Below are 25,241 nucleotides of genomic sequence, written 5' to 3' on the forward strand. Positions count from 1 at the left end.
TCAATGCCTCAAAAACTCAATTCCTCCATCTATCAACTCGACACAACCTTCCAGACAACTATCCCCTCTTCTTCAATGACACTCAACTGTCCCCCTCTTCTACACTGAACATCCTCGGTCTGTCCTTTACTTATAATCTGAACTGGAAACTTCACATCTCATCTCTAGCTAAAACAGATTCTATGAAGTTAGGTGTTCTGAGACGTCTCCGCCAGTTTTTCTCACCTCCCCAGCTGCTAACTCTGTACAAGGGCCTTATCCGTCCATGTATGGAATATGCTTCACATGTCTGGGGGGGTTCCACTCATACTGCTCTTCTAGACAGGGTGGAATCAAAAGCTTTTCGTCTCATCAACTCCTCTCCTCTAACTGAATGTCTTCAGCCTCTCTCTCTCCGCCGCAATGTTGCATATCTAGCTGTCTTCTACCGCTATTTTCATGCTAACTGCTCTTCTGATCTTGCTAACTGCATGCCTCCCCTCCTTCCGCGGCCTCGCTGCACAAGACTTTCTTCTTTCTCTCACCCCTATTCTGTCCATCTCTCTAATGCAAGAGTTAACCAGTATTCTCAATCATTCATCCCTTTCTCTGGTAAACTCTGGAACTCCCTGCCTGCTTCTGTATTTCCATCTTCCTATGACTTGAATTCCTTCAAGAGGGAGGTTTCAAGACACTTATTCATCAGTTTTTGACCACTGCTTTGACCCTTTTATGGGACTGGCATTTCAGTGGGCATTTTTTTTTTATTAGATTTTTGTTGCCCTTGGCCAGTGTCTTTCCTAAATAAAAAAAAAATAAAAAAAACACCATCCACTCCTTTCCTGTCTTCTCCACTCTTTCATTTCTATCATGCCCTAATTCAGTCAGCATCACTTGCATCATCTCATTCCTGTCTCTGGCATACTTCACACACTCCAGCACCACATGTTCCACCGTCTCATCCTCTCCTGTGTCACACATCTGGCACACTTTGCTGCGGGACTCAGACCACCTGTAACTCCTCGCATTCACAATCATTACCTTGCTTTTCTCTTGATCTTGATCTTGATCTTGATGATACAGGTGGCACAGGATCACTCCTGAGCCAGGCCTTTGGATCGGCAACTCCTGTAGAAGGGGAAAAAAAAGAGAAACGAACAGCATCCTCTATCCTAATTGTTCATACACCTGGCACGCCACATTCTCTCCAGAAACTCTTTCACTGCCTCGATCATCCTTTCATTCGCCTCTCTACATAGTCCCAGCAACAACACCATCCACTCCTTTCCGGTCTTCTCCACTCTTTCATTCCTATCATGCCCTAACTCAGTCAGTATTACTTGCATCATCTCATTCCTGTCTATGGCATACTTCACACACTCCAGCACCACATGTTCCACCGTCTCATCCTCTCCCATGTCACACATCTGGCACACTTTGCTGCGGGACTCAGACCACCTGTAACTCCTTGCATTCACATCCATACACTGTGCCCTTGCTCGGAAGAGAAGATCACCGCCCAGGCTTCCATCATACCACCTTTCATACCTCGGGGCCCCTTTCTCCTTGTACCATTCCAGGGTCTTCTTTCTTTCCATTTCATTCTTCCATTCATTCAGCCCCACACATTTCACTTCTTTGTCTATCTCATTCTTCCATTTTCTCACATCCCATTCGGCTCCCACTCTGCCTCCTCTTGTTACCACCCATTCACGCTCATTTTGATTCCTACCAGCCATTCTTATCGCCCACACAACTTGCAATCCATTCCTGTCTGTCATTCTCATGCACCTCTTCCTCCATTTGGTTCCACTTTCATTCCACAGGTACACCTTCCTTGCTATTCTTGCATCAAGCTGCTAAAACCACCCTTGATCTTGATCTTGACCTTACAGGAGGCTTAGGATTCTTCCTAAGCCATGCCTTTGTATCGGCACTCCTGTAGGGGAAAAAAAGAACGACAAACAGATAATGGCATACATAGTCATACAGTATCTATCACACCACTAGTTCCTACATCTAGCACGCCACATTTTTTTCCAGGAACTCTTTCACAGCCTCAATCATCCTTTCATTTTTTTTTTTTTTTTTATGTAGGAAGGATACTGGCCAAGGGCAACAAAAATCTAATAAAAAAAAAATGCCCACTGAAATGCCAGTCCCTTAAAAGGATCAAAGCTGTGGTCAAAAATTGGTGGATAAGTGTCTTGAAACCTCCCTCTTGAAGGAATTCAAGTCATAGGAAGGTGGAAATACAGAAGCAGGCAAGGAGTTCCAGAGTTTACCAGAGAAGGGGATGAATGATTGAGAATACTGGTTAACTCTTGCGTTAGAGAGGTGGACAGAATAGGAGTGAGAGAAAGAAGAAAGTCTTGTGCAGCGAGGCCACGGGAGGAGGGGAGGCATGCAGTTAGCAAGATCAGAAGAGCAGTTGGCATGAAAATAGCGGTAGAAGACAGCTAGATATGCAACATTGCGGCGGTGAGAGAGAGGCTGAAGACAGTCAGTTAGAGGAGAGGAGTTGATGAGACGAAAAGCTTTTGATTCCACCCTGTCTAGAACAGCAGTATGAGTGGAACCCCCCCAGACATGTGAAGCATACTCCATACATGGACGGATAAGGCCCTTGTACAGAGTTAGCAGCTGGGGGGGTGAGAAAAACTGGCGGAGACGTCTCAGAACACCTAACTTCATAGAAGCTGTTTTAGCTAGAGATGAGATGTGAAGTTTCCAGTTCAGATTATAAGTAAAGGACAGACCGAGGATGTTCAGTGTAGAAGAGGGGGACAGTTGAGTGTCATTGAAGAAGAGGGGATAGTTGTCTGGAAGATTGTGTCAAGTTGATAGATGGAGGAATTGAGTTTTTGAGGCATTGAACAATACCAAGTTTGCTCTGCCCCAATCAGAAATTTTAGAAAGATCAGAAGTCAGGCGTTCTGTGGCTTCCCTGCGTGATATGTTTACCTCCTGAAGGGTTGGACGTCTATGAAAAGACGTGGAAAAGTGCAGGGTGGTATCATCAGCATAGGAGTGGATAGGACAAGAAGTTTGGTTTAGAAGATCATTAATGAATAATAAGAAGAGAGTGGGTGACAGGACAGAACCCTGAGGAACACCACTGTTAATAGATTTAGGAGAAGAACAGTGACCGTCTACCACAGCAGCAATAGAACGGTCAGAAAGGAAACTTGAGATGAAGTTACAGAGAGAAGGATAGAAACCGTAGGAGGATAGTTTGGAAATCAAAGCTTTGTGCCAGACTCTATCAAAGGCTTTTGATATGTCCAAGGCAACAGCAAAAGTTTCACCAAAGTCTCTAAAAGAGGATAACCAAGACTCAGTAAGGAAAGCCAGAAGATCACCAGTAGAGCAGCCTTGACGGAACCCATACTGGCGATCAGATAGAAGGTTGTGAAGTGATAGATGTTTAAGAATCTTCCTGTTGAGGATAGATTCAAAAACTTTAGATAAGCAGGAAATTAAAGCAATAGGACGGTAGTTTGAGGGATTAGAGCGGTCACCCTTTTTAGGAACAGGTTGAATGTAGGCAAACTTCCAGCAAGAAGGAAAGGTAGATGTTGACAGACAGAGCTGAAAGAGTTTGACTTGGCAAGGTGCAAGCACGGAGGCACAGTTTCGGAGAACAATAGGAGGGACCCCATCAGGTCCATAAGCCTTCCGAGGGTTTAGGCCAGCGAGGGCATGGAAAACATCATTACGAAGAATTTTAATACGTGGCATGAAGTAGTCAGAGGGTGGAGGAGAGGAAGGAACATGCCCAGAATCGTCCAAGGTAGGGTTTTTAGCAAAGGTTTGAGCAAAGAGTTCAGCTTTAGAAATAGATGTGATAGCAGTGGTGCCATCTGGTTGAAGTAGAGGAGGGAAAGAAGAAGAAGCAAAGTTATTGGAGATATTTTTGGCTAGATGCCAGAAATCACGAGGGGAGTTAGATCTTGAAAGGTTTTGACATTTTCTGTTAATGAAGGAGTTTTTGGCTAGTTGGAGAACAGACTTGGCATAGTTCCGGGCAGAAATATAAAGTGCATGAGATTCTGGTGAAGGAAGGCTTAAGTACCTTTTGTGGGCCACCTCTCTATCATGTATAGCATGAGAACAAGCTGTGTTAAACCAAGGTTTAGAAGGTTTAGGACGAGAAAAAGAGTGAGGAATGTACACCTCCATGCCAGACACTATCACCTCTGTTATGCGCTCAGCACACAAAGACTAGCAGAGGCAAAACTAGCAGAGGCAAAACGCCAGAGGCACCTTCGCTTAGGGGGATCCTGAGGAGGGATTGGAGTGATAGGACAAGATAAAGATATGAGATTGTGATCAGAGGAGCCCAACGGAGAAGAAAGGGTGACAGCATAAGCAGAAGGATTAGAGGTCAGGAAAAGGTCAAGAATGTTGGGCGTATCTCCAAGACGGTCAGGAATACGAGTAGGGTGTTGCACCAATTTCTCTAGGTCATGGAGGATAGCAAAGTTGTAGGCTAGTTCACCAGGATGGTCAGTGAAGGGAGAGGAAAGCCAAAGCTGGTGGTGAACATTGAAGTCTCCAAGAATGGAGATCTCTGCAAAAGGGAAGAGGGTCAGAATGTGCTCCACTTTGGAAGTTAAGTAGTCAAAGAATTTCTTATAGTCAGAGGAGTTAGGAGAGAGGTATACAGCACAGATAAATTTAGTATGAGAATGACTCTGTAGTCATAGCCAGATGGTGGAAAACTCGGAAGATTCAAGAGCGTGGGCACGAGAGCAGGTTAAGTCATTGCGCACATAAACGCAGCATCCAGCTTTGGATCGAAAATGAGGATAGAGAAAGTAGGAGGGAACAGAAAAGGGGCTACTGTCAGTTGCCTCAGACACCTGAGTTTCAGTGAGGAAAAGAAGATGAGGTTTAGAAGAGGAGAGGTGGTGTTCTACAGATTGAAAATTAGATCTTAGACCGCGAATGTTGCAGAAGTTAATGAAGAAAAAGTTGAGGGGGGTGTCAAGACACTTAGGGTCGTCGACGGAAAGGCAGTCCGACCTGGGGACATTTATGGTCCCCTCCCCAGATGGGGACTCCGAGGCTGGTGTAGGAGTCGCCATGATTTTAAAAATTTTTGAGTGAAGGGTGTGTGTGTTATTAGGAGCTTGTAGTTTTGTGTGGAGGAAGAGAGTTGTCTTTAGAGGGCAGGCTGTGACTACCCCCTTGTGTTGTGAGACACAAAGGGAAACGTTCAGTGAGGTCACAGCTGGGTTTAATGATAAGTTCACAGCACCCCCTGAACAGTGCTTTAGACCTCACTGGGAGTAATTATCGTTTCGGCAGGTGTCTACTGCCTCCTCCTTCAACACAGTCACAGTCCACACAGTCCCAGCAGCAATACCATCCATTAATGCCCTTCCTGTCTTCTCCACTCTAGCATGTCCAATTTCCCTAAGCACCACTTGCATCATCTCATTCCTGTCTCTGGCATACTTCACACACTCCAGCACTGCGTGCTCCACCGTCTCATCCTCTCCCATGTCACACATCTGGCACACTTTGCTGCGGGACTCACACCATCTGTAATTCCTTGCGTTCACATCATACACTGCGCCCTCGCTCGGAAAAGAAGAACACCGCCCAGTCTTCCCTCATACCACTTTTCATACATTGGGGCCTTTTTTCTCTATACCACTCCAAAGTACTTTTATGTTCCATCTTATTCTTCCATTCACTCAATCCCACATACTTCACCACTCTATCTCATTTTTTTCCACTTTCTTACATCCCATTCTAAACCCTCCCCATTTCTGACCATCATACTCCACTCTCAACATGCCTCCCCTCAAATCGGTGAAAAACCCAACTACTTTCCAAACCACTCTTTACTACCATCTTAACACACTTCTTCCCCCACCTGCTACTCCTAACATTCCACAGAAACACCTTTCTCACTAGTCTCGCATCATCCATTCACTCTAATCTAGCTTTGTACCTCAAGGTTGCTTTTGCATGTCTCTCTCTAAAAGTACTCCAACCCATGTCCCCTCTCAAGGCCTCTATTGCTGCATACCTTGGTGCATTAAGTTCCATCCTTGCTACTCTATTCTGTCTTATTTCTATCTTTTCTAATTCATTTTTATTCCACACAATCACATCCATACCATACATAACGCTAAGAACAGCCACACTCTTACAAACTTCTCGTAGCACGTCATATTTACTTGCTCTCATCCTTGCTGCACTTCCTAGATGACCCACCCACTGATTCACCAAGCTTATCTTTTCATTCTTTGCCTTCACACAGCCATTCAGACTCATCCACATTCCCAGATACTTGTATTCATCTGTCTGTTGCAACACATTTCCTCCCAGTCTCCACACTGAATTTCTCTCATCTTCTGACCTATTCATAATCATGACCTTGCTTTTCTTACTGCTAAATCTCACACCAAAGTCCCTTCCATACCCATCTACAACATCAAACAAACTTTGAAGCTCATCTACTGACTCACTCATAACCACTGCATAAAAAAGCACACATATCTTATCGTTTCCCACACTTACTCCCATATTCATTCTTCTCATTCTGGCTGCTAACTCCTCTATATACAAGCTAAAAAGGGTCGGTGACAAAATACAGCCTTGCCTAACTCCTCTCTCACTCTTTACCCAATCAGTTTCTATATTTCCTAGTCTGTATCTAGCTCTTGTGTCCACATACATACTTTGCACTATGTTAACTATCGTTGCACTTAACCCAATCTTTTCTAAGACTCTACCTAGCCTTTTTCTATTCACTCTATCATAAGCTTTCTTTATGTCTAGAAAACCTAAGTACAATTTACTACCATCCTTCTTCTTTCTTTCAATAATTTCATTCATTTCTGCTCTTTTGTCTACACGAAATTCATTCTCTTCCTCACCTAACACTCCAGCTTTTTCAATCCACTTACACAATCTCTCATTCAACACTGCACTGAAAACTTTACCTACTGTGTTCACTCATGCAATTGGCTTGTAATTTTTCAACTCATTTTTATTCTTGTATCCTCCCTTATGCAGCAGTCAACCTGCATTCATTTCACATTCTCAGCACTCTCTCCTCCTCCCTCACCTAGTCAGTCATTCTATCAATCCCTAAGTGTCTTGACACCTCCCTCAACTTTTTCTCCTTTAACTTCTGCAACATTCATGGTCTAAGATCTAATTTTCAATCTGTAGAACACCACCTCTCCTCTTCTAAACCTCATCTTCTTTTTCTCACTGAAACTCAGGTGTCTGAGGCAACTGACAGTAGCCCCTTTTCTGTTACCTCCTACTTTCTCTATCCTCATTTTCGATCCAAAGCTGGATGCTGCATTTATGTGTGCAATGACTTAACCTGTTCTCGTGCCCATTCTCTTGAATCTTCCAAGTTTTCCACCATCTAGCTATGACTACAGAGTCACTCTCAAACTAAATTTATCTGTGCTGTATTCCTTTCACCTAACTCTTCCAACTATAAGAAATTCTTTGACTACTTAACTTCCAAAGTGGAGCACATTCTGACCCTCTTCCCTTTTGCAGAGATCTCCATTCTTGAAGACTTCAATGTTCACCACCAGCTTTGGCTTTTCTCTCCCTTCACTGACCATCCTGGTGAACTAGCCTTCAACTTTGCTATCCTCCACAACCTAGAGCAATTGGTGCAACACCCTACTCGTATTCCTGACCGCCTTGGAGATACACCCAACATTCTTGACCTTTTCCTGACCTCTAATCCTTCTGCTTATGCTGTCACCCTTTCTTCTCCTTTGGGCTCCTCCGATCACAATCTCATATCTGTATCTTGTCCTATTGCTCCAATCCCTCCTCAGGATCCCGCTAAGTGAAGGTGCCTCTGGCGTTTTGCCTCTGCTAGTTGGGGTGACCTGAGGAGGTATTTTGCTGATTTTCCTTGGAATGACTACTGCTTCCATGTCAGAGACCCATCTTTGTGTGCTGAGCGCATAACAGAGGTGATAGTGTCTGGAATGGAGGCGTACATTCCTCACTCTTTTTCTCGTCCTAAACCTTCTAAACCTTGGTTTAACACAGCTTGTTCTCGTGCTATACATGATGGAGAGGTGGCCCACAAAAGGTACTTAAGCCTTCCATCACCAGAATCTCATGCACCTTATATTTCTGCCCAGAACCATGCCAAGTCTGTTCTCCAACTAGCCAAAAACTCCTTCATTAATAGAAAGTGTCAAAACCTTTCAAGATCTAACTCCCCTCGTGACTTCTGGCGTCTAGCCAAAAATATTTCCAATAACTTTGCTTCTTCTTCTTTCCCTCTTTTATTTCAACCAGATGGCACCACTGCTTTCACATCTATTTCTAAAGCTGAACTCTTCGCTCAAACCTTTGCTAAAAACCCTACCTTGGACGATTCTGGGCTTGTTCCTCCCTCTCCTCCACCCTCTGACTACTTCATGCTACCTATTAAAATTCTTCGCAATGATATTTTCCATGCCCTCGCTGGCCTAAACCCTCGGAAGGCTTATGGACCTGATGGGGTCCCTCCTATTGTTCTCCGAAACTGTGCCTCCATGCTTGCACCTTGCTTGGTCAAACTCTTTCAGCTCTGTCTGTCAACATCTACCTTTCCTTCTTGCTGGAAGTTTGCCTACATTAAGCCTGTTCCTAAAAAGGCTGACTGTTCTAATCTCTCAAATTACCATCCTATTGCTTTAATTTCCTGCCTATCTAAAGTTTTTGAATCTATCCTCAACAGGAAGATCCTTAAACATCTATCACTTCACAACCTTCTATCTGATAGCCAGTATGGGTTTCGTTAAGGACTGGTGATCTTCTGGCTTTCCTTACTGAGTCTTGGTCATCCTCTTTCAGAGGTTTTGATGAAACTTTTGCTGTTGTCTTAGACATATCAAAAGCTTTTGATAGAGTCTGGCACAAAGCTTTGATTTCTAAACTATCCTCCTATGACTTCTATCCTTCTCTCTGTAACTTCATCTCAAGTTTTCTTTCTGACCATTCTTTTGCTGCTGTGGTAGATGGTCACTGTTCTTCTCCTAAATCTATTAACAGTGGTGTTCCTCAGGGTTCTGTCCTGTCACCCACTCTCTTCTTATTATTCATTAATGATCTTCTAAACCAAACTTCTTGTCCTATCCACTCCTATGCTGATGATACCACCCTGCACTTTTCCACGTCTTTTCATAGATGTCCAACCCTTCAGGAGTTAAACATTTCACACAGGGAAGCCACAGAACGCTTGACTTCTGATCTTTCAAAATTTCTGATTGGGGCAGAGCAAACTTGGTATTGTTCAATGCCTCAAAAACTCAATTCCTCCATCTATCAACTTGACACAACCTTCCAGACAACTATCCCCTCTTCTTCAATGACACTCAACTGTCCCCTTCTTCTACACTGAACATCCTTGGTCTGTCCTTTACTTATAATCTGAACTGGAAACTTCACATCTCATCTCTAGCTAAAACAGCTTCTATGAAATTAGGCATTATGAGACGTCTCTGCCAGTTTTTCTCACCCCCCCAACTGCTAACTCTGTACAAGGGCCTTATCCGTCCATGTATGGAGTATGCTTCACATGTCTGGGGGGTTCCATTCACACTGCTCTTCTAGACAGGGTGGAATCAAAAGCATTTTATCTCATTAACTCCTCTCCTCTAACTGACTGTCTTCAGCCTCTCTCTCTCTCCGCCGCAATGTTGCATATCTAGCTGTCTTCTACCACTATTTTCATGCTAAATCTTGCTAACTGTATGACTCCCCTCCTCCCGCAGCCTCACTGCACAAGACTTTCTTCTTTCTCTCACCCCTATTCTGTCCACCTCTCTAATGCAAGAGTTAGCAAGTATTCTCAATCATTCATCCCTTTCTCTGGTAAACTCTGGAATCCCCTGCCTGCTTTTGTATTTCCACCTTCCTATGACTTGAATTCCTTCAAGAGGGAGGTTTCAAGACACTTACTCATCAATTTTTGACTACTGCTTTGACCCTTTTATGGGACTGGCATTTTAGTGGGCATTTTTTTATTGGATTTTTGTTGCCCTTGGCCAGTGTCCTTCCTACATAAAAAAAAAAAAACACAAATTCCCCTCCATTTTTGTACATCTCATAAGGTATTTCATCTGGCCCTGCTGCTTTCCCATTCTTCAGCCTATTCACACATTTCTCCACTTCCTCCCTGCTGATTCTTTAATTCAACTCATCACACATCCTTCTCTCACATCATGTATCTCACTTATACCTCCAATCTCTTCCCAGAACTCATTTATTGCTCTTCTCATTTCTTCCCTATCTGTCACCACTGCTTCATTCACCCTCAGACTCTCCACATTTTCACTGTCAGGCATTCCCTCACCCCTCAGGAATCTGTATCATTCCCAGCCACCTTCAACACCTTTCTCTCGTAGGGACTGAATCACACTTCTCGCACACTTAACTTTAGCATTATTATCTTTTTCTTTGTCACTCGCTGCTGACTCATATATGCTGTCCATGCATTTTGGTACTCACTCTCAGCCTCCTCACTCTCATGCCTCCTCTTTCTCAATTGCCTACACACCCTATTTAGTCTCTTTCCTTTCTAGCATTCCTAATTTTGTCACTCCACCATGGCTTACATGCATGCTTCCTGGTACTTGTTCTTACATAGCCTATCTGGCTGGCTGCTGCATTTCTCACATTCTCCACAAACCTATCATTCATTTCATCCACACCATTCAAATTTTCATCTTCCCAGTTTCTCTCACTTGTCTACTTGGAAATTCTCCTATCTTACATCCCTCTGTCTCCACTTTCTCCTCTTAGCCTTGGCATTTATTCCATCTCTTCCATTCAACTTACATTCTAGTACCAGCATGTTATGGTCTGAGACAATGTCAATCATTCCATTCTCATCTATCCACATGCAGTCCACATTCTCATGCATTCTCCCATTCACTGGCATGAAGTCAATCACAGACTCCTGGTTCCTAGCACACCAAGTCACTCATCCTTCTGCCAGGGTCTCATTCAGGTTTTTTTAAGTCCATCTCATTCACAAACTCATCGAGCATATCACCATTCTTATTCATTTGTTCACCTAAAATACCTATGTGTGCATTCATATCTCCCATAATAATCACTCTCTCTCTCTCTCTCTCCAGCATGATCTCTTGCAATCTTCTTCAATATACAGTACTTTCTGCTATTATCCCTAACTGCTCTCTCACCTTCCACTGTCATGTACACTGCAACTACAACTACCCTCTCTGGTCTACCGCATTCATCCTACGCTCCAGTCGGGCAGCTAACATGTCCTCACCCTTTGCACTGTCTCCTACATCAAGCTCTTCTACTTTCAGGCTCCTTGTCTTTCTGTGGAGCAAGGCTACACCTCCTCCTAACTTCTGTTTTCTGCGTCCCTTTCCTACCATCACATACTCACTCTTTTCCATTCGCACCACATCTCTCAGGTGTGTCTCAGTTACTCCTACCAAGTCCAAACTCCACTCATTCAATTCCCTGCATACATCTTCAAATTTGCCACTGCCCCATCCTCTCACATTCATACAACCGAGTTTCATACATGACCTTGCCTGTCTGGTGTCTTCTCTTCCTTGCTCCGGTGCACTCCTATCCCTCATTCAGGCAGAGTCCATGCACACAGTGAACCTTGCATGCATCCACTCACGCAGCTGCCTGCACATCCTCTTATTGCTGACTTCATTGAGGTGAACTTCATCCAGCAGGAAGTCCATGCCCTCCCTCAGGGTAGCTTCCAGGTCAATGAAGCTGACATTACCTTCCTTGCCCCTCAGCCAGTCCAGCTTCATTATCAGCACTTCCTCCTGGATCTTGCAATTCGTCCATCTTCTAAGTCATTCATACCGGTCCCCTTCTCTTGGCTGCCTGATCACTCCCACCACAGCCACACTCAGGTTCTTGTCTTCATCAGTTTTCACTGCCTCCACCACCTCCCTCACTGTTTCTTCTGCTCCAGTCCTCTCCAGGTCGTTACTGCTGCCCTGGATCACAAGCAGACCATTCTTAAACTTCTGGGTCTTCTTAGTCACTGTCTTCTTTATTTCGTGAATCTTGGCTGCCCTCAGACACTCCTGTGAGCTCCCACTCACCACTATCATCACCACCACCACCACTACTACTACCTTTCAGTCCAATGGCTTAACCCTCTGACTGCCACTTGGTACACCTTTCCCTATTTACCAATCACTGAGACACCTTTACTTGTTCTACAGCCACATCCAATCTTTGAACTGCAAAGAAATTGCAAAATGTATTAATTTTCACTGCTAACTTTCTTGTAGATGCTTATAAATACTTCATGCATTGCTTCTAGTGCTGCTAATTGTGTTGTGTTGCAGTGAGAGGGTTGAACAGATTTACCTGCAGCATGCAATATATCCAATGGGCCACACAAAGTGATGAGCTAATTTGGTTTTCATTTGGTATTCACACTCTAAATAACAAATCGCTTTTTTATTGTCAGTGTAAAAAAATATCTACATCATATAAAAGTTGTATCACAGCCTAACTAGAAGTTCATATGATATGGATTCCCAAAAGATTTGGAAAGGTCACTCATCTCACATAATTTGCTACGCCTTACAGTACAACACTGATATTGTCACTCAGCTTAAATATGATAAAAGTTTGCCAAATCATTGACACATATGTAAGACAAGCCAAACTTTCCTGACTTGCATTTCATGAATGCTAAAATTTTAAGTACTATGCTATTACCTTGAGCACTTGAAGATTAATATAATTTGAATTAATATCTCTCTAAATACATTTGATATTTGTATTTACTTGAACTAAACTAGAGACTGTGATATATACATACATACATACATATATATATATATATATATATATATATATATATATATATATATATATATATATATATATATATATATATATATATATATATATATATATATATATATATATATATATATATATATATATATATATATATATATATATATATATATATATATATATATATATATATATATATATATATATATATATATATATATATATATATATATAAAATATACATCTATTACAATAACAGGACAGACACACAGACAGGCACACACATGAATAAAAAAATTATATGTTCTTGGTTCTTCTGAAAAACAGGCACTACAAAATTATTATAAAATCATACTGTTCAAAACTCTCCTCCTACAACAGTTTGCAGCATCACCTGAGAGCAGTCACGGATCAACTATTTTTGTTTTAATACATGCTGATAATGCTGAAGTTATGAATAAACCATGTAATTGTGTGCACGATATGATGCAGCTTGTACTTGTGAGTGTGGGTTCTGGGATGAGGAGAGATGAAGGGTTTGTCCAGCAATGTTGTAGGACGCTCCATCTCCAAAGAGGGACCTCATCATTCTGGGCTGAGGCTGGCTGCTGCCCTGGGAGGCTCTTTGAGATTCTTGGAAGTGACCAACTGAGTGATGATTGTTCCTCCAGGAGTGTGTGCTTGAGTGTGAGTCTGTCCCGTGATGTCAGGCATCATCGTTCTCTGGGTTATTGGACACCATAGTGTTGACATGACCAGACAACTCTGGTCTGTGTGCCTGAGGTTGTGCATTGTTGATCTTTGTTGTTTTGCCATCCTTGTGAATATAGTTGGGGTTGAAGTAAGGAACAGGCAAGTTGTAGTGAGTGGCAAAGAATATAACCATCACGAACAGGACAGTTGTGAATCCAATGGTGAATGCTGCTAAAAGCATACTCATTTTGGCCACCTGAAAAAGGAGAGATCAAGAAATTATGTATGACATTATATGTGAAAAATGCTGGAAGAATTCCTTTAATCATTTCTTTCACCTATCTATCTACAAAATGTGTGGGTGCCTTGTCTTGGGTACACTCATTTACAGTTTATAGTTAAGAAGCAAGAGACTTAGAGTTAAAAGGAAAGAGGATGAAGCTAGGGGTTAAAAGGAAGGAGGATGCAGCTAAGAATTAAAAGGAAGGAAGATGGAGCTAGGAATTAAAAGGAAGATGGAGCCGGGATTTAAAAGGAAGGAAGATGGAGATGGGGGTTAAAATTTAGGAAGGAGGATGGAGCTAGAAGTTAAAAGGAAGAGGGATGAAGTTATAGGCAGAAACTGAAAACAATACCTCTCACCCAGCCATCCAAAAATTAAGTGGAGCTCTGTGCGTATATATATCAAACATCTTCACCTAATTCCCAGATTTCAAATACAATAATGTTGCAAGAAAATAATGCAAATACAATAATGTTGCATACTAGCCATCAGCAGCAAGGTCTTCCCTCATGATGTTTAGAATGGAAGACTATAAAGTAATGAAGAGAATACCTCATCAAGCAATGTAGTATGTATCAGTACTTGACAGACTTCTATTCAGATACAAAATTTAGAGTAACCCAGCTCAACAACCTAGTAAAGATTCCTTACCGGTGGTGTATTTTCACCAAGCCTCAGCAAATCCAATAGATCTCCAGGAAGCTCTGTAACACCCTAAAGAGGAAAGCATGTATTAGTCTCCAGAGACAAAACCATATTACCATAATAAAACCTAGGTGAATATGAGTAATCCAGCTATACATACATCATCAAACCATATAACTGGCAAGAAAGGAAACCATAGTATCTCAATAAAAATGAGGGCAATATGAATAATACAGCAATAAACACATCATCGAACCACATAACTGGGAAGAGATAAAACCATAGCACAGATATCACAATAAAACTTAGGGCAATATGAGTAATCCATTTATACATACATCTTCAAACCATATAACTGGGAAGATCATTTCTCTGAGCTTGGCCGCAGGATACACTTCTGGGACATGTGGGACAGCAATGTTGATCTGGAGCCGAGCCTGTGCTCTCAAAGGTGTTCCGGTGCGCTGAAAATTAAAAAAAAAGTAACAAGTATAAATAAATAGATAGTAATAATAATAATAATAGTAATCTTTATTTCAGCCACAGGCCATATATGGGTACAGACATGACATAAAAAAGAGTAAGAATAAAATGTAAAAGAAAATAAGCAACAGAATAATGTAAGCTGCACACTGTATCGCTTATTAAATTAATATGCAAATATAAAATAAATAAGCACATCCAAAAAATCAACAGAAAATACCGTCTCTCATCTATATCATAGCCAATATGTGTACTATATTGGATTTCATCATTTATAAGCACCTACAAACTATTCCATCTCTCCATCTGTATCAGACATCTATTCCTGAGAGCTATGCAAGGAGGCACACATGCAAGGGGCTACCAATGATAGGGCTCTACATTGCAGCACCTGACTGCCTCACAAAAGGATCCCTACAAACAGATGCCACATATCTGAACATATTCTAGTTCTAGGTGCAGTACTTCATGGAGAATCATATGCTTTTCTTTTGGATAAGCATTTCTAGAGCTGTTCTCCTTTACTTTTACTGATGCCTCTTTCTCAAGTAGGTTTTAATCTTTTAGCTAATCCCCACATATAAAATTGTGCTGAGGGTTCTCAACTTACAGGAGCAACATCAATGTACATGGCATGCTTCTCAGGATCAGGATTCATGCCAATGACAGCGTCTCGGTATTTGGAATCCGCTTGATAAAAGTGCGGCCAGGAGATCAGCGTTGGGGACCCTGGAAGCAGAAAATTTACAGATTTCTGATATGTCCAAAAATGTATTCATTTGACTTGCACAGTAACTAGATTTCCACAAAAAAAAACAGACATATTTCATGGTCTTTTATGTAGTGTAAATCTAAAAGTAAAAGACAATTCATACAGTAAGCAAATTAACAAATGTAGCATGACAATAATTCTCCTCCGTCTCCTCCTCATCGTCACCATCATCTTTGTCACATCATGTTCATTAATAATCTCACTTCCATATTTCAAATCAAAGCATTATAGGAATATCATTAGACATCTTGGGAAAATTAACGTCAACATTCATCTGCATATTTCACAGCTTCACATTCCACACAGCAACATGCTAATTAGGTTTCAATGAACTGAAAAGACAGAGATAAATGGACAAATCTCTTTCATTTCTAGCACAGTGGATAAAATTAATATCAGCTCAGATTTTCCTTCCATACTTACCAAATTTACATGAACTGATATTGAACACACCACCACCAATGCAAGGAGGGCCACCGGCACAGTAACACTCATTCTCAGGCTTGACAGACACATTGGCAAAGATATCAGATGGAGGAGAGAACCTGCAAGTACACCAGATGCATCATGTCAAGCATTCAGTGAAGGGATTTACTGGTTCATACAGCCTGAGCAGAATAGAAATATGCCATGGTTATACTACAAACAGCTGACACTACTATTGATAAAACTCTAATATGGTATATGCCTGAGTGATTAAAGTGCAAAACTGTGTGTGTGTGTGTGTGTGTGTGTGTGTGTGTGTGTGTGTGTGTGTGTGTGTGTGTGTGTGTGTGTGTGTGTGTGTGTGTGTGTGTGTGTGTGTGTGTGTGTGTGTGTGTGTGTGTGTGTGTGTGTGTGTGTGTGTGTTTTCTTTGTGTCATTTTTTTTTTACCTGAAGATTAACACTTTTCTATGCTGTCAAAATAGTTTATCTATTTTTTTTTTTTTTTTTTTGTTTTGTTTAATGCATTTCTTATACTGAGCAAGAGTTTTTCCAAGAGTACCTTGTCAGTGCCTTCAAGCATATGACAGTACAAATGTCACACAGTGAATATCCCACAATTATAAAGCTAATTCTACAACAATGAGTATCTTTACCTCATCCCCTCAAGACCAAAGTCCATCACGTCATGCCAATATGTGAGTGGAATTGAGCGACACAAGTTTTCATTGAACATGTAAAGGACTGAGTCTTTCTTCACACCAGGAGGGAAGGAAGAGCCATCAGTGCCTTGAACTTTGTTACACTCATCAGTATTCCAATAATGCAACTCCCACTTGTAGTCGAAGGTACTGATTGTCATGTACTTGGTCATGTCGTCTCTTCCAGTGTACACGTTCAGTAATCCATCAGTTGATCCGTTTTTCTGAAATACAAACACACATTATAAAAGTCTACACTCCTGGTGCTTTAAAATTCATCCACTTTAATCACTGAGACTGTTTCTATCACTCATCACATTATTCAAGATAAAACTGCAAGTTATTTAAGACAGATATCCTTCTTAAACAATATCAAAGGTATGTTCAGTATGTATACTGAATGATGAAATATATATAGGGAATTAGTAAACTTATGGAAATACTATTAAAGAACAGAGCTACATTAACACAAACTTGCTTACATTTATAAGAAAATAATCACAAGGCTACAATACAAAGGGCTGCACTTACCTCAATGAAAAACCCAAACTGTTCATGTGGCAAACGCTTATCAGGGGGAATGATGTCCTTGGCAATCTTAAGCAGCGGGTCGTCATAGCCCCACATTAGCTGCCCGACAGTTTTTGTCACAAATGGCTTGGTGCCCAACACCTCCAGCATGGATGAGAGTGCCAGCTTAGCAAGCCTTGCTGCAAATCTCCATTGAGACACAGCAGTCTGAAAAATGTTGATGAACTTTTATAAGGAAGCAGATGAATACAATCACTGCAAAAGAGCTTGCCACATATTACTAATCCCAAGACTCTTACACACAGCTTCATTTTGGTTCTTCAATCTTAAATGTTTAATTGATTTATAAGCTGTCAAGTTATTCAAACTTCTAAAATTCAATCTTACAGTAATAATTATCCTTAGTGAAAGTGTCAGGTAAGCACTCTCTAACATACCATCATTGGGATGTTGAGGGTAGTGATGAGATCATCCTCTGATCCAACAGAAGCACTTCTCTCAAAGAAATAAAACTTTTGGGTCTCATAAGAAACAGTGCCATTGTCATGAAATGATATATTTATTTTCCTCCAGTGTTCTCTGAAAAAAATACGAGGAATTAAATGGCTTGCTTTCAGGTAACTCTGACTTCATACACATTACACATTACACATAAATTGCCACATATTAGTTGATGATATGATAAAACTTAAGCTTGTCAGTTCCTTAAATCAGATCAATATATATTTCACTACCCTGACATAAAACCACACACAAAAAAACAAACTTTAACCGTAATGGTCTTCAGATGAAGTCACTGTACTACTTTTGTTTACCTGCATATCACTTGACACCAGAACAGTGCAATATAATGACTGCAGTGACAGTGGCTGACCAAAAATCCCTCAAACCTTAGTGATCACTCATGGCCTGAGTGATAATGTGTTGGACTCTCCTTTCCTTAAGTGTAATGCCAGGGTTCAGTCCCCAGCAACAACATTTCATGACCAATTCATCCCGTCTTCAGGTCAGTGTCTCAATATTTCCATTCTGTAGTACCACCAATCAAGCATCACGTCATACAAGGTCTACCACATGAAGGCCTGACAGCTTATGTTTTTATCATAGAAAAAGAAACTCATGTGAAGGCAGGATGAATTATTTAGCCATGAGAGGCACTCAGACCAAAATCTGAACCCCTGACAATGAAGTGAACCACATTAGAGGACTAGAACAGATGCTCATTAGGTCACATGATAATTTTCAAAGCCTTTTCTTTATCTACCTACTAATTACTCTGAGTTGACATGTGAGAAGTATAGGTAAGAAGCCTGTCTCACCTATTCTGGAGCTGACTGTACTTCTGATCACAACACTCCAAAGTTAAGGTATGACACATCAAAGGCAATCTGAGCCTCACCTGTAGCAGTATGGGCCCACCTCCTGGAACACTGGTTTGCTCCCCTCCAAAAACTCCTCCTTATTGGTGATGTTAAAGAAGTATATTTTCAAGTGAGGCACGATTGGAGGGTCCTTCCAGTTTTTGTAGACATCAGTATTATTGCGAATAACAAGTTCCTGCAAAACAAAAGATCCAAATAAAAAATAAATAATAGGTGGCATGTAATTCTGATGTAATTCTCTTATTACTAAATGAAGATCAGACGATATCAATGATCAATAAGTAGATAAACTAAGAAATCAGGTTGTTAATGTTAAGTTGTTAAACTTTAAAAAAAAACTAGATAAACTTATGGAGAGAGGTACATAGGTAGATGTTTTATACAGGGACTGCCACATGCAAGCCTGTTGGATTCTTGCAGGTTCCCTTATGTGGTTTTCTTAAATGTAATTAAAAAATTCATATCTTTCTTTTCTTAAGGAACTAAGAATGATACAAACCTTGAAAATTAAGGAGTTAACCATAGGGTCAAACATCACAGTAATTAACACTCCAAATGCAATAAGCAGCACCCCTACCACACCAAGGAACACTGAAAAAAAAAGAAACATGTCAAATAAACTGGTGGATACAGGCTGATAAAAATGGAAAAAAAAAAAAAAAAAGGCTCCTTGTTTTCCTGTTTCTTTTATCATTTCAGCCTCAAACACTCCACACACAAACATTATCATGTCACACACACACACTCTCTCTATTAAGGTTTGCCAGTCAAGTTTTTTTTTTCTTTTTTTTCATCAACTTGAGAGTTCCAGTTTTAGCAACTAGAAACTGGACTCTTACACACACACACACACACACACACACACACACACACACACACACACACACACACACACACACACACACACACAAACACACATAAGCAAAAAAAAAAGAGGAAGAATTTCAAGTAAAGCATATACAAGTACTCTAGTCAATGAACTTTCACTATGTACTATGATCAAGGCCACTTAATTTCAACTTCACTTGCTGACCTAACCCTCCACTCTACCCAATACCATTTCTCACCTATGGTTTGGTCTTCTACATTATCAAACCATACTGAATGGGTTGCTTCAAGAGTGGAGTATCAAGATGTCTCTAGACTTACTGTTTAGTATGAGTTTTTGTAAGGGGCAATTTAGAAAAGTGATGTTTTCAGCTTCTTACAGCTCCTGCCCAGCCTCTATTACAAATAACAAAAAAATGCTCCATTCTGAAATCTTGAAATGAAAAAGACATGTGGTAAAAAGTTATAGGGTGCTCAAAATAACACTTAAAAAAAGTAACAAAAAGGAAAACTATTTGGAGCATAATAATTAAAACAAATAACACAAATTGCATACAACAAAAACAGCTTCATTCTGAAATTCTTAAGTGAAAAAGACATGGTGAAGGTTACAGGGTGCTTTAGATAACAAGAAATTGGGAACGCTTCAAAATGTAACTGAAAGGAAAAGTATACGAGAGCACAATAAGAAAACCCAATAACAAAAGCTCCATAATACCAAAAACAAATAAGAAAAACTACTTCAGGTGAAAAAAAGACATGTGGTAAAGGTTACAGGGTGACTGAGATAACAAATGATCGAGGACACTTTGAAAAGTAACCAAAAGAAAAACTACTATTTGACAATATAATATGGTGACAGACACCCTGATCAAGTAGGCAGTATTTAAGAGACCCTAACAGAATACTATTATCTACTTATACCAGTAATATATGGTTGTGAAACAGGCACAGTATACAAAATTATATGTCAAAGATCAAAGAGAAGTAAAAAATCATCTCAAGACTGGATGGCTGCAAGTTTATGTGCAAAAGTTCATAGTAACAGGAGGTAGTGAAAATGAAAGTGGGATTCAGGTGATCTGTAAAATTGCAAAACCTGTTAGAAAAGATTATTACAAGTGAAATGAATAGAGTTAATGAGCTGAGGATGTAGTGCTAGATTAGAGAGAGAGAGAGAGAGAGAGAGAGAGAGAGAGAGAGAGAGAGAGAGAGAGAGAGAGAGAGAGAGAGAGAGAGAGAGAGAGAGAGAGAGAGAGAGAGAGAGAGAGAGAGAGAGAGAGAGAGAGAGAGAGAGAGAGAGAGAGAGAGAGAGAGAGAGAGAGAGAGAGAGAGTTCTTGCTGTTAAAATACAATAGTTAACTACATGAAATCTTTTTGTTGTTTTTATATAAGAAAAATCATGACTTTTACTTCTTGTAACAAGAAACAAATGTGAGAGCGTTCAAGACAAGCAAAAAACACACATTTACACTCAAGGTGGTGAACAAGTGGAGCGCATTGCCAGAACAAGAGTGCTGCCTCAGTAAACACACTGGAGGAGGGAAATACTTGTTGCCTATAACAGAAAAGAATGGAAAATAGGAGTAGCTTCTAATCAGATTAATAGTAAGCCTGTGAAATGTACTGGTGTCTTCAATGACTGTTGCATCTAGCAGATATTAATGGAGGCAGGCAATGGCTTTTAAATAGATCAACAGCAAATTTGTAAAATTTATTGGTGAGTCTCACTGACTGTTTGACATGCTTGACTTTGCAGTTCTTTGTGTATGAGCATCACATCTAACACAAAGAGAGTTACATGACAAAACATGATAAACTCAGCCAACAAGACTATCTTGAAGGACATATTATTTGCAGTTTGTCTAAAAATAGAAAAAAAATCTATCAATTCAATGATGAACACAATACCAATACAAAAAAAAAGGGCAGCCCTTCTCATTCTCCCAAAATGAAGAGAGAGAGAGAGAGAGAGAGAGAGAGAGAGAGAGAGAGAGAGAGAGAGAGAGAGAGAGAGAGAGAGAGAGAGAGAGAGAGAGAGAGAGAGAGAGAGAGAGAGAGAGAGAGAGAGAGAGAGAGAGAGAGAGAGAGAGAGAGAGAGAGAGAGAGAGAGAGAAAATCAGTTTATGTCTTTCACTACAGAAAGTCTCATCAACAAGCATTCAAGTACATGGAAGGACATCACTTATATTTCGTGTTCATCCATCTTTGATCACACAAGCCTGCCTGCTCTCTTTCCACACCTATGGAACAAACACATATTGTCCTATTATCAAGCTGATACTCATGTAAATGCATATATTGTTTTTTTTTTTCAAGTAAGAGGGGCAATGGCCAAGGATAACAAAAAGAGTGAAGAAAAGCCCACTGAGAGTGCCATTTCCAAAAGGTCAAAAGGATCATCCAAATGTGTAGGATATTTTCAAACTTCCCTCTTGACAGAGTTCAAGTTATGAAGGAGGAAATACAGAAACAAGTGAGGAGTTCCAGAGTTTGATACGACAGGCTGGGAATGGGACCAGCAGTTTTAGAATACACATACATTTCCACCTCTTACTTCCCATATGTTCTTTACTGTGAGCATAAGGAAAGCTGTTAATGTCCAGCAGGCCTACACATGACAGTTCCTATATGATACAGACTACACACCTGTGTCCACCTATTATCCCTACCCATTAATTTGTCTACTCTCTTAGAACTTTGTACTGGTTGCACTGAATACTTTCTTTTGTAACAGGGGGCACTGGTCTAGGGCAACAAAAAGATCAAAATAAAAAGGTCCACTGAGATGCCATTCCCTTGATTAATGAGTCAATTCCAGTCATCTACTACTGCTCAAGAACCAAATAAAACATCTTATGATAATCTCTATTGTAAACCAGACTCACTATTTGACTGAGAAGTATAAAGTAAAATAGCCCATGCAAGGTAATTGGTAAAGGCTGTAGTCACCACATAACATATCTACATTACTTTTAGTTAATGCACATTGTTCAGTGATCTAAAGTTAGGCCTTTCATAGCTATCTGACACGTTTTTCCTCAACTGCTATTCACTGTGAGACATCTCCCCTTGTTCTATAGCCACCTCTAAGTACTACACTGCCTAGAAATTGCAAAATCTGTTCTTTTTATCCTCTTCTTTCTTGTAAATGCTTATAAAGATTCTATGCATTACTTTTAGTGCAGTGAATTGCTGCATATTGCAGTGAAACCATGAGAACTATTACTTTGAGTATAGTACATCATGGTAATAAGAAATTAGGTATTGATAATTCCTCTAGTTATGATTTATTAACATATTTTTCCATGCTAGCCATCCATATCCATAATTTTACAGAAGACACGCCCTTCTAAGACACGCCCTTCTACATACTTAACCTCTCCTTAATTACCTCTTCCCTTAATTACTAACCACTATGAAACATCATTTTTTGTACTCTTTCATTAATTACTAACCACTTTGAGATATATTTTCTTGCGCATACAGACATTGTATTCCAAACACGCCCTTCTACATCCCTACCCTTTCCTGCAGTCACAAACAAGCAAACAAGTCATCTGAATAAAGCACAGCATGTGTAATCTCTAAATATACCACCACAATCATGCTACCTACATCCTGTCATCACCCACTGCATTGTAATGAAAGCTGATTGTATGTTGTCTTTCGTGCGATGTACAGGAAGAGGTGTCTGAATGTCTTTTAATGAATAAAAGCTCCAGAGGTCTTAGAGGAAGCTATAGGGTTAGTATTCCGGGCTAAGTGCTAAAGGGTAAGTAATTAGGGTATGGGTAGTACTTAAGAGACAAGTATTTAAGTACTTAAGTTATAGGAAGTACCGAAGACAAGTATTTATGTACTTAAGGTATAGGAAGTACTTAAGAGATAAGTATTTAAGTGGTAGGATGAGATTAAAGCTTGCGAGGAGGAACCTACAGGATATGGGCGTATCTCTAGCCATGTAAGAGCGAGACTTAACTATCTACCCAATCCGTGAAGCAGAGCGGGGCAGGGCTATAGATTTTACCACAACCACACGCGACTTGTTTTTACTGACAGTGAAAGGATTGACCTCTTGCTCGTACTGCCGGATAATAATACCTCGCCACCACACACGGGTTATGAACGGAGGCTGGCTGACACAATTCTCTGTCAAAATGGACGCTGGCGGTGATAAATCTTTAGAGAATATCGATTTTACGTTCATTTTGTACTTTCGAGACGCAAATTTCCACCTATAGGCCACTCTTGCTAAATGTCTGCGTGGTGATTCACTGCATGTAGCACTGAACTATAAAACGGACACGCAGTTCACCAAATGCAAAAATCCTCTTGGTAATTTGCAGTGGCAGTTGCGCCAAATGATCTGACGCACTATACACGTGGTACCCAGGTCAGACCCAAGTAAGCATGCTCAAGCCAACAAGCAGCACACAAAAAACATCCAGATGATATATAGGTAATGTAGAGGTCACAAGTGAGACAGGCAGAGTTGTTATTACCGCTCGCAGAATCACCGTGACGCGCGCACGGTTACATTCACTTAACTATTGATGGGGAGGACAGGTAGCACCGCACTAGAACACACTGACACACAAAGCACAAGGCAGGCCACAGTGACCCGCCTTACCTGCTACACACCGTGACACAAGATTTCTTTCCATGGATTTCACATCAGGCACACTCGCTTCTCCCAGCCACACACCACGCGAGAGAAGCTGTCACCACGTATTACCTAAGCAACATGATCTGTGCATCTTGAAGGCTTTCCTTATTGCTTAACTATCACAGGCTACGGAGAACTTCTATACACATCCTCCCCGTCCGAGTCATCGCCATAAACTGAGGTGGGAGGAACCCCACTTTGTTACCCCAGACTGGCGACTCACTCTGGGCCAGCTGTGTCTCGCTCCCTCCCGCTCACTTCACCGACTTTGGCTTCAGCGTTTTAGGCAACACTCATCTGCTTCTCGTTCGGCGGCAAGTTACAACCTGTTCCTTGAATCTCTGAAGTTATACCCACATTTATAATATTTATTTAGGTAAAGAGATGCATATACAGGTGTATTTTCTTCTTAATTAAATTTCAGGTAGATGCAGGTAACGGGACGAATTGTCATCTACAGCATACAGCGAGGCGCTAGTTAATAGTCTGTATTTTCTTATCATTCATTTCCCGTCAGTTTTTCCTTGACTTTCCCTTGGAACACTTTTCCTCTTATTAACTCCTCGTCATCTGTCAATATTATAACTCCTGACACATCTAATAACACTAGTCACTGTGATAGCTTGTCATGACTAAAGTGAAGAGGGACAGGAAAGGTCAGTCATTGCTATTGATTATACGTGGCTTTGTAATGCCTATTCGTGCGTGAATCAGCAGGCGTAGTCTTGAAATATATGATGAGTCCGTAATTTTTTAGTTCTGTAGCAACCTTGAGGAGAAGTATTTGCGTCGTAAACTATGAACAAAGAAACTTTCCTAAATCCACTTATGATAATTAGTGCGAACGGTACGGGACGCGATGGTGTATGACTTTCTCTCTCTCTCTCTCTCTCTCTCTCTCTCTCTCTCTCTCTCTCTCTCTCTCTCTCTCTCTCTCTCTCTCTCTCTCTCTTCTTCTTCTTCTTCGGGTATTGGCAAGAAAGGCTCGTCCTTCCTCCTCTCTCTCTCTCTCTCTAGTTACGTAAGGATGAGGAAAGA

At 40.8% G+C, this 25,241-nt stretch overlaps 1 protein-coding gene across 2 annotated transcripts; it reads right to left on the minus strand.

The window, feature by feature from the left end:
* Window positions 1–13,023: 13,023 nt before the first annotated feature.
* On the minus strand, window positions 13,024–24,434 carry LOC135114848 (lysosome membrane protein 2-like). Of its 2 annotated transcripts, none has more exons than XM_064030989.1 (11): window positions 24,273–24,434; window positions 19,206–19,297; window positions 18,724–18,881; window positions 17,762–17,903; window positions 17,325–17,531; window positions 16,749–17,017; window positions 16,092–16,213; window positions 15,507–15,625; window positions 14,752–14,877; window positions 14,420–14,482; window positions 13,024–13,741 (listed from the first exon to the last, which is right to left on the minus strand). In XM_064030989.1, the coding sequence occupies exons 1-11, from the start codon at window positions 24,292–24,294 to the stop codon at window positions 13,499–13,501; spliced, it is 1,563 nt and encodes a 520-aa protein (XP_063887059.1). In that variant the 5' UTR covers window positions 24,295–24,434; the 3' UTR covers window positions 13,024–13,498. The 2 variants fall into 2 exon arrangements, with proteins under 2 accessions (XP_063887059.1, XP_063887060.1); XM_064030990.1 differs by lacking the exon at window positions 24,273–24,434 and adding an exon at window positions 24,179–24,200.
* Window positions 24,435–25,241: the final 807 nt, after the last annotated feature.

This window comes from Scylla paramamosain, chromosome 28 (genome assembly GCF_035594125.1).
Source record: "Scylla paramamosain isolate STU-SP2022 chromosome 28, ASM3559412v1, whole genome shotgun sequence".
In the NCBI taxonomy this organism is placed as follows: Eukaryota; Metazoa; Arthropoda; class Malacostraca; order Decapoda; family Portunidae; genus Scylla; species Scylla paramamosain.